This window comes from Euphorbia lathyris, chromosome 2 (genome assembly GCF_963576675.1).
Source record: "Euphorbia lathyris chromosome 2, ddEupLath1.1, whole genome shotgun sequence".
In the NCBI taxonomy this organism is placed as follows: domain Eukaryota; kingdom Viridiplantae; phylum Streptophyta; class Magnoliopsida; order Malpighiales; family Euphorbiaceae; genus Euphorbia; species Euphorbia lathyris.
In genome coordinates, this window is record NC_088911.1 from 103,120,426 (window position 1) to 103,136,825 (window position 16,400).

At 33.3% G+C, this 16,400-nt stretch overlaps 2 protein-coding genes across 11 annotated transcripts; one reads left to right on the forward strand and one right to left on the reverse strand.

Moving 5' to 3' along the window:
* Positions 1 to 990: 990 nt before the first annotated feature.
* LOC136219221 (MYB-like transcription factor EOBII) lies at positions 991 to 16,188 on the reverse strand. Of its 10 annotated transcripts, none has more exons than XM_066006515.1 (6): positions 16,075 to 16,188; positions 15,870 to 15,987; positions 9,798 to 9,942; positions 3,408 to 3,532; positions 3,141 to 3,270; positions 991 to 1,450 (listed from the first exon to the last, which is right to left on the reverse strand). In XM_066006515.1, exons 4-6 carry the CDS (start codon positions 3,484 to 3,486, stop codon positions 1,126 to 1,128), a joined length of 534 nt encoding a protein of 177 aa, XP_065862587.1. In that variant the 5' UTR covers positions 3,487 to 3,532; positions 9,798 to 9,942; positions 15,870 to 15,987; positions 16,075 to 16,188; the 3' UTR covers positions 991 to 1,125. The 10 variants fall into 10 exon arrangements, with proteins under 10 accessions (XP_065862587.1, XP_065862580.1, XP_065862583.1 ...); XM_066006508.1 differs by having other exon boundaries at positions 3,408 to 3,577; XM_066006511.1 differs by having other exon boundaries at positions 3,408 to 3,577; positions 15,870 to 15,927; positions 16,033 to 16,188.
* On the forward strand, positions 13,372 to 15,505 carry LOC136219220 (cytochrome P450 71D445-like). Its single transcript, XM_066006507.1, has 2 exons — positions 13,372 to 14,229; positions 14,513 to 15,505. Exons 1-2 carry the CDS (start codon positions 13,396 to 13,398, stop codon positions 15,125 to 15,127), a joined length of 1,449 nt encoding a protein of 482 aa, XP_065862579.1. The 5' UTR covers positions 13,372 to 13,395; the 3' UTR covers positions 15,128 to 15,505.
* Positions 16,189 to 16,400: the final 212 nt, after the last annotated feature.

Below are 16,400 nucleotides of genomic sequence, written 5' to 3' on the forward strand. Positions count from 1 at the left end.
TGCACCTTCAGAGTGGAGTCGGGTAAGTTCTTAGGCTTCATGATATCCTAAAGGGGAATAGAAGCCAATCATGACAAGATCCATCATCAACATGGAACTCCCGAAACAACTTAATGACGTCCAGAAGTTAACTGGAAAAATTAACGATTTGGGGCATTTCATATCATGTATAACGAAGCAATGTTTATCTTTTTACAAAACCCTCAAGGGGGTAAAAGACTTTGAGTGGACTAAGAAATGTCATGAATCATTTGCAGAACTAAAGTAGTTCCTATCCAGCCCTCAAGTTTTAACCCGACCAAGTACAAGCGAGACTCTCTACCTCTACGTCAATGTGGCCAATGAATCCAAAGGAAATGTGCTAGTTCGAGAAGAGGGGGGAGAGCATTTCCATGTTTACTACATTAGCAAGGTTTTAAGGGATGCAGAAACCTGGTACCATCGTTTAGAAAGATTGGCCTTCGCTATAGTAGTCATAACACAAAAGTTTCAGCATTACTTCCAAAATTATTCCATCGTTGTGCACAAAGTCCTCTAACGACAAAAAAAAAACATCTGACATGGTGGCAGAATGGGCTTTAAAACTGGCGAAGTTTGAGATCAAATTCGAACCAAAGAAAACCTTCAAAGCCCAAGCCATAGGTGATAGTAATAATAAGCCGTCATCAGAATACGTATAAGATGATAACGTACCAATAGGCTGATGTCATGTGAGGTTGATTCAATGATAAAATGCAACCATCGTCTGAAAGGCCATCAGACAACAGCGAGCCCATGACAATTTTATTTTCTTCTAGACTACGGTTTTGAACCGTCATCTAAAGGATTTATCTGAGTAGTGAGATGAAGTTATTCTCATATACTTCATCTAGAGGGGAGGCTATTATAATTAATGTAACAAATGTACATGTTTCATGTATTGAGAGTGAGTGTGAAAAGCAGTTAGAAGGAAGAGAGAGAAAGTTCATTGTATAAAATATACCACTGTAAAGCAATTCTGTTTGTATAATTTCATTAATAATACAATTTGGATTCAGTTCATACAAATACAAATCATTAATAACATATTATAATTTTGAGAATGGAGAGACATAATTAAACATAAGGCAGACAGAATAGGATTAATTAATTAAGTAACTGCATGGACCAAAGATCTTCTACGGTCCAGTAAGTTTCATTGGAATGATCAGGAGGTAAAATGGGCGGTTGAAAAGGATCAAGAGGGATATTATTAGGGTTAATTTGTGGGTAATTACAAGTGTCCATCATTGCAGAAACTTGGCTGCTGCTTGAGCTTCCATTTTCATTGATTTCAGAGTTGCTTTGTCCTCCTCCTCCTGCTCCAGATAATGCTTCTGCTTGCTTAATATGCTTCTGAATTCTTGTCCTCCAGTAATTCTTTATTTCATTGTCTGTCCTTCCTGGCAGATGCTTTGCAATCTTCGACCACCTTCATTATTATATCAGACTTGTATGTTACTTAAAATTCAAGATATGCAGTTTCAAATTAAGCTTAATCTATATTTACACCTTTAAACTTAGCACGTTTTGTCTATTGACACCCTTAACTTTTAAAATAACCTATCATACACATATAGTTGGCTCATTTAAACCTCATACACACAAAATCGTTGCTCTATCATCTTTGGCCGATGAAGCGACATACATGCTATGGAAGATCAATGATCTTGTATGCAGGAGGTCCGAATGAACCAACTATAGATTTATGATAGATTTTTACAGCCAATTATAAGTGTGTGTATTAAAACCACCGATAGATATATGATAGATTATTTTAAAAGTTTGGGTGCCATTAGGCTTACATTAAGCCTTCAAATTAAGTATTTAACATTGTTTGCAAACTAGCAACATAAGCAAGTATTTTAACTTCATTTTATATGAGGGCATGTTCCATGGCTAGAAACTATTCCAAGTCTCTCTGCTGTCCACGTTTTTTTTTATGAACCTCTTTGCTGTCCACATTTAAAACGTGCCCAAGTTGTAATCTTTTACATGTGACTACTTCAAAAAGGGTTCAGCTATAAATGGAAACCTTTTATTGCCAAATCTCATGCTGTCCACATTTCAAAACGTGCCCATACCAAATACTAGGTGTAATCAAGGTTTTGAAAGACTGGAAGATTAATTGCAGATTCCTCGAGGACTAATTGGATTTATATTTTTGTATTTTTTATTTGTTAAACAACAAATTATTATATAAACTCAATTAAAATATGCATTATACTATCTAAAAACAATAATATAAAATTATTTAATATAGAAAAACACATATTTACACCATATATCTTTAAAAATGTGTAAATATCAACATTTTAACAATAATACCATTGAAACAACTCAAAAGTGAATTATAATATAAAAAAAAAATCACAGTAAAAAAACATTTTTGCTCGTTGTCGTTTATATGGTCCCTAAGCAGCATTCAACGGCCTAGGCGGAGCCCAGACGACTAAAAATTGCTTAGGAGCCAAAAAACGCCTAAAATGACTAATCAGAGAAAATCGAGACGGATTCTCGATTTCAAATACCTAGACAGGGCCTGGACGATCCAGGATACCTTGTTTTTGAACGAATGATTGTAATCTTTTCTTACCTCGGTATATCAAATAGGTAAAAAATTATTAAGTTATCAAAAAAATAAATGAAAATTTTGTACCTTGGAGAGTGGATCCATCATTCTTCATGCATCTAGCCCCGAGTAGTACACATCTTGAAACAATTGGATCTTGATGTTGATCTTGATGATTGGCATATGTACTACATGGAGGATAGGTCCACTTGGAATGATGTGTCCGATCTCCATCACAACAAAACATGGCTAACTCCATTTAGAGACAATATCAACATAGATTGCAAAAACCCTTTCAATTGGTATGGTATGGTAATAAATTAAGAATACATCATCATCAACTCATAAGAAATTGAATAACACGTTTATTTTGTTTGCCATGAGTTGTAAATCCCCATGTGTCACAAATCTTTCTCTTAGCTAGGAACAATTGAAACCCCACACCCTCAAATTTCTTTCTTTGTATCTTTTGATCTCATTTTGAGGACTACAAAACATATACATGCATATTTCTTGACTAAAGTATAGTATATGGGAAAAATAACAGTACCTATTTCCCCACTTTGCATGTAGTTCCATAATCAACAGCTGTTCTTCAGGTGTAATGTTTCCTCTACGAACATCGGGGCGAAGATAGTTCAGCCATCGGAGCCTGCAACTCTTTCCAGTACGTTTCAAACCTAGTGTAATATCATAGACACGATTATCAAGTTGGATTAAATGGTTCGTCACGATAACTTAAAAATTTCCATGGTTTTAGTCACTATTTGGAAAGTACGGAATATATATATATATAATGACTTGTGGAACAAGGTACCTGCGGCTTTAGCAAGCGAGTTCCAAACTCCTTCGCCATGGTTAGCGATGTAGTTGATCAAGATCAAGTCTTCTTCCATAGTCCATGGCCCTTTTCTGACTTCAACTTCTTGTGAGTTGCAAGGTCTTTTGTCCATTTTGTGTGTTTTATGGAGGAAGAAGAAGAGAAAGCTAAAAGAATGAGAAGAAGTGGTGTGAAAGATAATGAAAAATGATGGGTAGATGTTAGGTTTTATAGAAAAATACTAAAAGATAATTCCTTATTATTAATTGTAATATTGAGCATTAATATATCTCATAGGAGAGTTTGTGGCTTGATTATGTTTTTAATAGTTGTTCATATATCCTACAAGGTCTATGCATATATTTGCATACATGCACAATTGCACAAAATAAACTTGATCACCATTATATATAAAATATACTAGTATTGACTCTCGTAATAACAAATTTATATATGCGTGTGTATGCGGTTCTAACATTAGAGAAGACGCCTGATTACATTTTACGCAAGTTCATGAAGCTAACTGAACATTTTATGCAAATTGGAGGACTATCGGGACACTTTAAAAGTTCAGGGGTCAATCAACATTTTTACACAAATTTAGGAGGCAAATGATGTATTAAGCCTATTAATACTTTTAGACAAATTTAGGGAGCAAATGATGTATTAAGCCTATTAAGAGGGTGTATGTTTCAGCTTTTCGGATGAGCATTTAGCGTTTCACCTCAAATATAGCATTTGATTAAGTTATATAACCGCAGCGTTTAGCATTTTTTTAGAAACTGGTAGCGTTTTGGAGCTTTTCATGAATAACTGTTTGTAGTTATTTTTTTTTTTTTTTGGTAGGAAAGGAAAGGAAAAGAACAAACAAGAACACCTAACCCGGGATCAGTCTAGGAAGACTGACCCCAACCCTATCCTCGAGAAGAATAGACAAAAGAGAAGAAGGAGGAACAGAAAGGGTAGACACTCCTAACATCCCTCCATGGCCAGCAGCAGCCAAGCAATCCGCCACGCGGTTTTGCTCCCTATAAACATGGGAGAAATTAAGAGACTCAAAGGCAGGATGAAGCCTCAAAATAGCATTGATAAGGTTATGGCTATTCGGACCAACAACCTGTCTATTCATAATCATGTTAATCGCCTCCAAATTGTCAGCCTCCACCAAGAGTCTCTTAACACCCATGCGAATGGCAAGCTTAATACCTGACAGAATACCCCAAAGCTCCGCAGAGAAGGACGAGCCCAACCCCAAGTTATAGGTAAACCCAGCCAGCCACGCTCCACCAGCATCCCGAAGAACTCCTCCAACGGCAATTCTGCCATTGCTAAGACAAGAGTCATCCGTGTTCAACTTCACCACCCATTCCCTAGGCTTATTCTGCCATTGTAGTTATTAATTATTGACAAAATTACCCTTCTTATTTTATAACTTATTTGTTGATTAATTTAAAACATGTCTATATTAGACATTTTAAATACTAACAGCAACAGTTCAATATAATTTTACTAAACACTAATAATTAAACAACTATCAACAAACAGCTAGTAAACAGCTTACTACAACCGCAAATAGCAACCACAGCCGCAACTGCTGAACCAAATAGACCTTAAATATTTCTTACAAAAACATAAAATTTGAATGCGGAATTAATTTTTAAACTTATTCCTTATTTTTTTTTGTTATAACTATGAGGAATTAATTTTCGAAAATTTTAGCTAAAAAGTGAAGTTTAAGAGTAATTTTTATATTATTTTAGTATCTTAGATACATTTTGTTCATAAAAATGTCTTTGATCTTGAAGGTGCACAATATAAACACTTGATTATATCAAAATTTCATTAATAAATGATATTAAGAAGATTTGAACCATCGACCATTAGATTTAAGATGTTAAATATCATTTCAGGAACTAATTACACCCACAAATTACACTAGTGGGTTGATGCTTACCCGTTGAAAGGCTCACTAAGAGATAAATGTACTCGTGGACAAATCCAAATATCGAATCCACGTGATTTATACTGCAAATACTAAACTACTCAATTTTCGGTTGTCATTTAAGTGATGATTGTTGGAGATAATTATTATTAATTATCTCTTTACCTATCATCAAATATTAACAGATACTCCCTCGGTTCCTCAAAGATTGTCGTTTAAGAGGATTATTCTTGTTTCATATTGTTTGATGCAATGCATATCCCAAGAGAGATAAATCTCTAAACTACACATTATACCCCAAGTATTGATTACACAGACTCCATCTTCTCCGATTTTCATTTAATCAAGACTTTTACGCTTCCATCTTCTTCCTTCAAATCTCACCATGACTATCTAAATTTGCATTCTTTGAACCGGTATCATCAGATAAATATTAAGTTTAGTTAGAGTTATTTAATAACTAATGTTTATATTAAGGGGGCGTTTGGTTTGGGGGTTTCAGGAAAGGGTAAGGGAAAGGGGAGGCTTCATTCCCTTTGTTGGTGTTTGTTTTGCTAATTCAATGATTCCTTTGTTCTTTTTAGTTTTGGGTTTACCCCTAACTCCTCTAACCCATTCCCCACTCCTCCTAAGGTTTTCTATTCCCTTTCCCATCTCTTTCTAACTTAAACTTCTACACTCATAAAATTCTACTTTACTCTCTATTTTATTTTATTTTTTTATTTTTATTTTGGCCTCTATATTTTTTTATTTTTACATTTCTTTATCTTTGGATTAATTTCATTTTCGTTATATATTTTTAATTTTTTTACTCAAAAAATATTTTTTACTAAATTTTATTTTTTTTTATTTTTGTTTAATCCTTATATTTATTTATTTATATTTTTTATCACTAGATTAATTTCACTTTTGATCCTTATACTTATTTATTTTTATCTTTTTACCTTGAAAAATAATTTTGACCAAATTTTTTTCTTTTATCATATTATTCAGTTTTAATATTTATTTTTAATTATTAAAATAATTATTTTCTTTTTAAATATAATGCTTATTCATTTTCTTTGATTAATTTTATTTCAGTTTCCTCTATTTCATTATCTTTTGATTTTAATTCTTATATTTTATTAACAGAGGTACATGTATGTATAAAAATTGTTGTCAAAGATTTTCTTGGTGAAAAGGACAATGAAGATGCTTAAACTCTTTCCGGTGATGAAGTATTATGCTTAGGCTTTTGTTTTTGTTTTTGTTTTTTTTGTTTAATTTGTATGAACTTTGTTAAGTTTAAATTTTAACTTTTATTAACTTTATATTATTATCAATAAGGGTAGTAAGTGAGTGACGTTTTGGATTGTTTGGGATTATATATGAAGTTATTTCACGTTTTATGAAAACTATAATAAAAGAGTTGATTTTTTTTTTTTGATTATATATGAAGTTAAAAAAAAAATAGTTTTGATTCCCTATTTGAACCAAACATCCACAGAGGGAATGAAGTGGAATTGCATTCTCTTTCCTAAACATATCCAAACACATAGGGGTATCAATTCTTATTCATTTCCTTTCCTTTAGTTTCACTTTCTTGATTCTTTTTCCCTTACCCCTTGTGAACCAAACGCCCCCTAAGTATTTATTGGAGATAATAACCCTAATAATTATCTGTTAATATCTGATGGTAAAGAGATAATTAACCATAATTATTTTCAACACTAATAATGTCTACTCCTAATTCTAAATTCATCCTGGTATATGTAGGGGTAAATTATACTTATGGCAACTAAACTTTACTCATTTTAATATTGTGGCCGCTGAACTTCAATTCTTAATGGTATAATCATTAAACTTTACATTTTTTAACATCGGTTGCCACTCAACACCTCAAAACGACTGTTGACGGCCTCAAAATAAAAAATTCGAAGAGTTAATGTATTTCTAAGGAACTTTAATTTTTGAAAATTTTCGTTTTGAGATCATTTAGGTGTTATTTCATTAGGAGAGAGAGTAAGTTTTAAGAGAGAGAGCGCGCTCCAATAAAGGTGATTTTGAAAAAAAAATGTGGTTAAAATGTCATTCTGAACAACTTTAATTCTTGAATATTTTCATTTTGAGATCGTTAACGGCCACTTTGAGAAGTTAGTTAAAATTGAGTGGCCACCACAGTTAAAAAATGTAAAGTTTAGTGATCATACCATTAGCAATTGAAGTTCAGTGGCCACAGTATTAAAATGGGTAAAGTTCAGTAGCCATAGGTGTAATTTACCCGTATATGTAGCCGCAATTGATTATTATCTCCTAAGATACAACATAATCTTACGGACTATAATCCGGTGTAGTTTGTTATCACTTGAAGCATGAACCAACGAAATAGGAACCTGAACATAAAAGAAAAATGTTTCTGGAAAGGAAAATTTTCTGGTCTGTATGCAATAAACTATTTGTTCAAAATAGAATGAAAATCATTCAAATAGGTAGTGTTCAAAACATTTTCCCATCAATTAAAAAATTAATCAATAATTAATTTCCTCTTAATGAGAATTAATAATCATTTATAACCACCAAACGTTTTTGTACAGAATTAAATTTAAAAAATTGACTGTTCAATGAGTAGGAGGAAAAAGCAATTTAATGGATCGGGCCGAAAGGAGGCCTGCCCGAGAGGGTTCATTTTGGTCCTGAATTGTGTTGTCTAGGATGTGTGGGTGGTACGGTACGGTTTAAACCGCATACCGAATCGAACTGATTGAATTCAGTTTTTCGGTTCGGTTTTTCACACTTTGATTCGGCGTCGGTTTTAATTTTAGGTGCATTTTGGTATTAGGTTCAGTTCGGTTTGACAAAAAAAAAAAAATATATATATATATATATATATATATATATATATATATTACATGGCTAGTTTTTTTAAGGCCTAAACCACACGCATCCCCTGAATTTGTCACTTTGGTCATTTTGCCCCTTGAATTTACCGAACGACCTATTTGCCCCTACAACTCTTTAAAAGTGGTATTAACAACCCCCTATTTTCAATATAACGGAAACAATCATGACATGTACTAAAAAAGGTTGTGCACTACTAAAACAGGCTACAAATAAGATTAGTATAGACAATACACAAATTCTCTAGTAAAAATTGCATATAGCTTTAACTCCTTCTAAATCGTCTACATAGGCCGGTTCCAATACTTCTATGAACGCTTGTACTAATGTTGGAACTTCATCTTGTAACTTATAATGAAAATAGGGGGTTGCTAATACCACTTTTAAATAGTTGAGGGGGCAAATAGGTCGTCCCGTAAATTCAGGGGGCAAAATGACCAAAATTGACAAGTTCAGAGGGCTGCGTATGGATTATACTTTTTTTAATATTATTAAGATAATAAGTCAATATAAATTGTTTTGAAAGTACTTCAATCTTTTTTTATTTATTTAATAAGTAAATATAGTAATTTTTATTTGTTGTTTTCTATTTTTTTAACTAATTCAATTTAATACCGAACCGAATCTAACCGAATATTTCGGTTCAGTATCGGTGTTAATTATTTTAGTAATTTCGGTTATTTCGGTTCGGTTTTAAACCGATGCACACTCTTAGTGGGTGCCAACGTAAGCTCATTAAATTTGATTAATAAAGGAGTCTTGTGGAAATGTTCTCTTAGATGTGTTTTTATCAGTGTTATAAAAGTCGTAAGGCGCTAGTCGGGCAGACAAGACCTCAAAAGATTAATCGAGGATTAATCGGGGACTAATCGGGGATTAATCGGATATGTATTTTTTTATTTTTTATATTTATAATTAAATAAATATTATATAAACACATTTAAAATATAAATTATCACATCTAAAAATAATATTAATAATATATGAATATTATAAATATTTGCTTTAAATAAATAATAAAATATCCATAAAAAATATGTCTACTACCTTCTCCATATTCATCAAATAATTCTTTATTTTCTTCCTCAAAATATTTAATATTTGTAATTTAATATATTAAAATTAATTTTATTTAGTGCTATGTAAATTAGTTCTATTATTTTTAGTTGTTGTTGTGATCATTAATTATTTGTATTAATTATTTTGTAGCAAAATTTTTATAATTTTATGATTTGACCCGATTTTTGGCCGCCTAACCCGATTTTTAGCCGACTGGCTCGATTTTTAGCCGCCTAACCCGACTTGCCCGCCTAACCCGACTTGCCCGACTAGCCCGACTTGCCCGATTTACCCCGACTTGAACCGCCTAGGCGGAAATATATCGGACCCCCGACTTAGCGACTTAACCCGCCCAGTTATAAAAAATCGGTCAGTGTTCTGAATTTCACCGACTAGTCGGCCGATTAGTCGCCGACTTGGCCGACTTTTAGAACACTGGTTTTTATGCCGATTTTATTTTTATACTTTTACTTAAAATTAACAAAGTAGTTCATGCAAGTTTTTCTCACCTTATCTCTTGTCGGATCCAGTTGGATGGTGAATTTTATTACGAATGGTGTTTGGTTGTTCATTTTCATGCTCTTGATTAACTTTTCACTTCAAAATGGAGAGTTTTAGATGTTTTGTCAGTGACCTCCTGCTTGCCTTTTACACCTGAAAAGTAGCATTTTAAACAGGTCCTAAGAGAGATAGAGCACATCTAGTAACCGCAGTAGGAGAGGATATATGTATTTTCAAGGATTTATCAAGGCTTAATACATCACCAACTCTCTCAACTTGTCCATAATAGTAGATTGGTTCCCTGGATTTTGCAAGTGCTTCACTAGCTCCCTAAACTTACTTATTTCGTATCACCAACTTCCTAAACTTGTCCATAAAAATTGATTAGCTCCTGAACCAACTCCCTAAACTTGCTTATTCTGTAACAACTAAATACAAAAACCATAATACTAACGTCTAAAATGGTGCAATTTTACCCCTAACATTGATAAATTGGGTTAATTTAAGATATAATTCATCAAACTGTCTTCTCGGTCATAAATCTTGTCATCTACACAGTAGAAAAATCACAAACATATGTTGGGATGTGAAAAAAAAATACTGTTTTTTTTGTACGAATTGGACAAAAAAAATCAAAAAATTCACCAAATTTATAAATTTGTCATTGGCTACTAATGTTAGGGGTAAAATTGCACCATTTTAGACGTTAGGGGTAAAAATACTCCTGACCCAAAACGTTAAGGGTATTTTTACACCTTAATCCGAGTTAGCATTACGATTTTTGTATTTAGTTGTTACGGAATAAACAAGTTTAAGGAGCTGGTGAGACACTTGCAAAGTTCATGGAGCTAATCGATTTTTATGGACAAGTTTAGGGAACAAGTGAAACGAAATAAGTAAATTTAGGGAGCTAGTGAAACACTTATAAAATTCAAGGAACCAATCTACTATTATGGAGGAGCTGGTGATGTATTAGGCCATTGATAAATGATGATGCAATGAATACGGTTACTTTCATTTTCAAAAATTAATAAATTCAAGTTGTATGTTTTCTTAAGAAACGGAAATAGTGTTGTGACGCAACTTCTTGTTGACCGTAGCTTCCCACATAATTAAAATAGGTTTAATATTTCAGTTTGTCCTTGAATTTGTCTAAAAATGTTAATTGACCTTCTGAATTTATATGTTGTCTCATTAGCTTCTAAATTTGTTTAAAGTGTCATAATTAAGTTTCTAACATGGTGTTTGTTAGAAGGGATATAAGAGGTAGGACAGGGATAAAAAAAAACACGAGATAAGTTATCCCGTGTTTGTTTGGGAGATAGAAAAGTGAGACAGATGGGGGATAAAGAGATGAGATAAACTCCTGCGATTTTAATAGGATGAAAAAGTCCGTCTTATCCCTCAAATTAATGTTATGTAGTTTAACTAGGGTTAAAATAGTAAAATGTATTATTTTATCCATATCCCCATCCTACGTACCAAACATGAATAATAATTCTAGACTATCATATTTTTATCTTTATCCCAACCATTTATCCTTATCCCAATCACAACCTTTATCCTTATCCTTATCCTTATCCTTATCCCAATAGAATACCAAACGCCCTGCAAATCTACAAAAACGTCATAAAAATTGTACAAAACAAAAAATTAATTTGTTCTAAAGACTTAGAATCACAAATTGGGTCTTTATTTATTAAGTTTTGAATTTTTTTAAATATTTAGACAAATTACATGTATATCACTTTAAACAAGTTTAAGAACAAATGGATTACTATAAATGAGTTATGAAAACTAATAGGTGATTTTAAACAAAGTCCAGATAGCCAATAGGTTATTTTAAACAAGTTAATGGGACAGACAAGACATACTATAAATTCAGAGAGTCAAGCTTTTTGACAAATTTAATAGATTTTTTTACGTATTAAGCAATGTTATCAAACCCGGACCGGACCGGCTGGTCGGACCGGTTCGATCGGGAATCGGTAGGCAGTCCGGTCCGAGCTTGGCTGGGTTGATGAGCCCTCTAAAAACCGGTGTGAACCGGCTCGACCGGTGGTTAAACCAGAAACCGACCAACCCGGTTCACACCTGTTGTTACTTTAAAAAAAAAATTTTAATGGAAAAAAAGGAAAATAAAATTTAAGGAAAAAAAATTAATGGAAAGAAAAAGAAAAATAAAATTTAAGGAAAAATTTTTTAATGGAAAGAAAGGAAAATACAATTTAAGGAAAAAAAATTTAATGGAAAGTTTAAAAAAGAAAACGAGATAAAATCTAGCAAAAGGAGACCAGACTTCACTTGTCCGTTTTGAGTTTATAATATATCGTTAAAAAGACCGCATTTCATAAAATATGTTTACATATTTCAAGTTATTCTAAGGGCCCGTTTGTTTTACCTACTGTTTGCTGTTTGCTGTTGCTGTTACGGTTTGCTGTTTGAAAAAGCTGCTTTTCCAAAAAGTAGAGATTATCTGCTTTTGTGAAAGGCTGCTTTTCGGGTGTAAAAGGCTTTTCGGATGTAAAAGGCAAACAGGAGATCACTAACCAAACACCCAATACTACTTTTCAGATGTAAAAGGCAAACACGAGGTCACTAACCAAATACCTAAAACTCTCCCTTTTGAAGTGAAAAGGCAAAAAGAAGCATGAAAAGGAGCAAACAAACGCCTCCTAAATTCTATTTATCTGTTATATATTTAAGTCTCAAGTTGACAAAAAAAATAACAAACCAAAAGTTGTTTATAATTTGTTTTGGATATATATAATTTATAAAAATAATTTTAAATTAATTATATATATTTAATATATATATAAATATTATTTATTTATTTATTACGTCATCCGGTTCGATCAATCCGAACCATCCGGTCCGACCAAGTGACCTGTGACCCAATCACCAATCCGATTTGATGTTCGGTCCGGTTCTGATAACATTGGTATTAAGCTATTAAAATATTAGTATGCTTTACTTTCATGGACCCAATGTGGGATTACTATATAAATAAATTATTTGCCTTATTAAGAAGTCCAGACTGTAAAATTGCAAGTATTTCATTTCTTTATTAGTAAAAATGAAAACTTCCAACAAACACGGACCTGATTTTATTAAAAAACAAAAAGAATTAATACAACAAGATTCGCTTAAACTTAGTTAAAAAAAACCAATTCGCCTTCTAAATTTACAAGGTATACCGTTAGCATTTTAAATTTGCTTCAAAGTAGTCTATCAGCTTCTTGAATTTGTTTAAAGTCACGTTATATTACCCTCTTAACATAATTACTTAAAATGATAAATTTGTTCCAATTCGCTCCATCGCACGTCAAAGAGTTAATTACGTCATTTTTGACAAGTTCAAAGAGGCTAATTATAAGCCGCCAATAATTTTTTTAAAGGAAACTTCAGCAAATCACAATGTATTAAGCAAAAGTCAATTATAATTACATAGGCATGATGAGATCCGATCTAACTAAAAAACAAAGCTCGAATGGTAATATTAGATTAAGATGGAATGTAAAATCTTAACTCAACCAAAAACTCCAATTCCTGATCATGGAACTCCTCCAATTAGGAATCCTTTTTCCATTTCTAGTCTTCATCTTCATGGTATTAAGATTGATATTATTGAAGAAAAACTCAACCAAAAATCTACCACCAGGACCATGGACACTACCTCTAGTAGGGAGTCTCCACCACTTAATTACATCCCTTCCCCATAGCCGCCTCAAAGACTTGGCCAAAATCTATGGACCTATTATGCATCTTCAACTTGGAGAACTTACAACTATTGTAATCTCTGCACCTGAAACTGCTAAAGAGGTTCTGAAAACCCATGATGTCACCTTCGCTCAAAGGCCTCGTCTCCTTGCCTTGACACTTACGACCTATAATTATTCAGACATTGTATTTTCACCCTATGGAGACTACTGGAGACAACTGCGAAAAATTTGCACAGTCGAGCTACTCACTGTAAAACGTGTGGAGTCATTCAGATCTATCAGGGAAGAACAAGTATCAAAACTCATTACATCCATATCTTCCAGTGCAGCTGCAGGATCACCTATCAATTTTAGCATGATGGCTAATTCTTTAATTTATAGCATCGTTTCGAGAAGTGCATTTGGCAAGATATGGGAGGGAGAAGATACTTTGATAGCAGCTCTTAAAGTTTTGGTAGAAGCTGCTTCAGGGTTTAATCTTGCTGATTTATATCCTTCCGTCAAAGTTTTTGGAGTGCTAAGTGGAATCATATCTAAAATGGAGAGGCATCAGAAAAAGATAGATGTAATATTTCAAAACATCATTGACCAACATAGAGCTAGAAAGGCGACAGGAAGTAATCTCACTGAAGATCTTATAGATGTGCTTTTGAATGCTCAGGATCAAGGAGATCTTCAATTCCCTTTAACAGATGACAATATCAAAGCAGTCATACTGGTTAGTTCCCTCTCTTCTCTTTTTAGCTTCATAATCACCAAGTAATTGGATTTTTTTATCGTAATGCTTGGATTACGCTCCCCAACAAAAAAGCTGGCTGACTCATCCTACTTCCAGTTGCAAAGAAGTGGAATGAAGTTCATCCAACTTCTTATTGTTGGGAAGCAGATAAGGAAATCGGATGAATCCGACTTCGTGCTAGTTAAATGAACACTATGTGCGGTGAATAGTTTAACCGCATCGTTTGCGAATATCCGAAGTAATTATTATTATTTTAATTCAGGACATGTTTGCTGCTGGTACTGAGACATCATCTACTACAATAGACTGGGCAATGTCAGAGCTGATGAAAACCCCAAAAGCAATGGAAAAAGCACAAGAAGAAGTGAGACGAATCTTCGATACACAAGGAGACGTTGATGAATCACGACTTGATGAACTGAACTACTTAAAGCTGGTAATAAAGGAAACTCTAAGATTACACCCACCACTTGCACTGTTACTACCAAGAGAATGTAGGGAGAAATGTTCGATTTATGGTTATGAGATTCCTGAGAAATCCAAGGTTATTATTAACGCTTGGGCAATGGGAAGGGATCCTAATTACTGGAATGAAGCTGAGAAATTCAATCCGGAGAGATTCATAGATAGCTCAATAGATTACAAAGGGGCTAATTTTGAATATCTACCATTTGGTGCTGGAAGAAGGATTTGCCCAGGATTAACATATGGTATAATCAATGTTGAGTTTCCACTCGCACAACTGCTGTTTCATTTCGACTGGAAACTGCCTACAGGAATGATGCCAGAAAACCTCGACATGCTTGAGATTTTTGGAGCTTCAGTAAAGAGGAAAAATGATCTACACCTATTCCCCATCCTCTATAAACCTCTTTAAATGTTAGCACAAGACTTTCTAAGCACTGTTTCCACTATTAGTTCGATGTATGACAGCATGGATTCAATATAAGGAGCATAGCTTAGTCGTTTTTCTTTTCCTGAGTGTGATGAAATATGCTATAATCTCTCCTGCTAAGAATAATGGTTGGGTATATAATCCTATATAAGCAGTGTAAAGTTCATTTCCATTTCTTTTCTGTGTAAGTATCCTCATATTCCTCTCTATTTGTTAGTAATAGGCCCAACCAATAAAAAGAGAGATGCTTTACTACTCCATTGTAGATATTGGTGTTTTTTTTTTTTTTTTGATTAAGTAGATATTGGTGTTAAGAAATAAATATGTACAACTGTTATACATTAATTAGTCGGGTGAGTATTGTAGAATTTCTCCTATTTGCTATTTGTTGTGCGTTTGAAACCAAAGATAAGGTACTAGTGATAAAACTAGATTCAGGTAGCACTAGCATCCATCAATCTGCAAACTATCTATCTCCAATTCAACAGGATTCTAGTGAGCCTATTATACGCACCAACAACAGAAGGAGAAACCCCATTCTTGGAACAGAGAAGGGAGAGCATATCAGTATTTCAATGCATGAAAATCACTCCATCTCATCCCCAGAGATAAGCAGAGTCAATAGATTTCAGATTTTGTAATTTGTAGAGTAGAACTGAGCATGCAAAACACAATCAAAGTGAATATCCATACAAACTGAAAGACAAGGATCAATTAGGTGTACCTGTTCCTACTCAATCCAGCTCAGTATTTTCAACACCTCCGCCATTAGCGTAAAGTAACTGCATAAAACTTCGATAAGCCCATGATTAATCCAAGCGTACAAATAATCACGCAGTTGCCTGAAATTCAGATAGAATATAAAACATAAAAAAACCATGAAATACCTAATTAACCTGTTGAAAGAGAAACTTGAAGAGGTTACAAACCCCATTCTTGAAGACCCAAGCTCAAGACGTGAAATGCGACGGGAGATTGCTTTGGCAGTATTGGCCTTGGGACCAATTTAGGTCGATTAAATGAACAGTTGGCTTCTCTTCAAGTTCGTGCAGGTTACACTCTGTCAAATTACTAGAAGTACCGGTTATCAATGTTGTTGTTTTTTTTTTTTTTTTTTTTTTTGATAAAAGTACCGGTTGTCAATGTTAAAGGCTTAATACCCTGAACTTGTAAAAAAAAAAAAAAAAATCTATTGCCTTCCCGAACTTTCAAAATACCTCAATAGTTCTTTAAACTTATATAAAATATTCAGTTA

Excerpts from the sequence above, each read along its gene's own strand:
- LOC136219221 (XM_066006509.1), bottom strand. The coding sequence starts at position 3,543 with ATGGACAAAAGACCTTGCAACTCACAAGAAGTTGAAGTCAGAAAAGGG. Across the intron at positions 3,271-3,407 it reads CTCGCTTGCTAAAGCCGCAG|GTTTGAAACGTACTGGAAAG; the intron begins GTACCTTGTTCC and ends ATATTACACTAG. Across the intron at positions 1,451-3,140 it reads CATGCAAAGTGGGGAAATAG|GTGGTCGAAGATTGCAAAGC; the intron begins GTACTGTTATTT and ends ATAATAATGAAG.
- LOC136219220 (XM_066006507.1), top strand. The coding sequence starts at position 13,396 with ATGGTATTAAGATTGATATTATTGAAGAAAAACTCAACCAAAAATCTA. Across the intron at positions 14,230-14,512 it reads ATATCAAAGCAGTCATACTG|GACATGTTTGCTGCTGGTAC; the intron begins GTTAGTTCCCTC and ends ATTTTAATTCAG.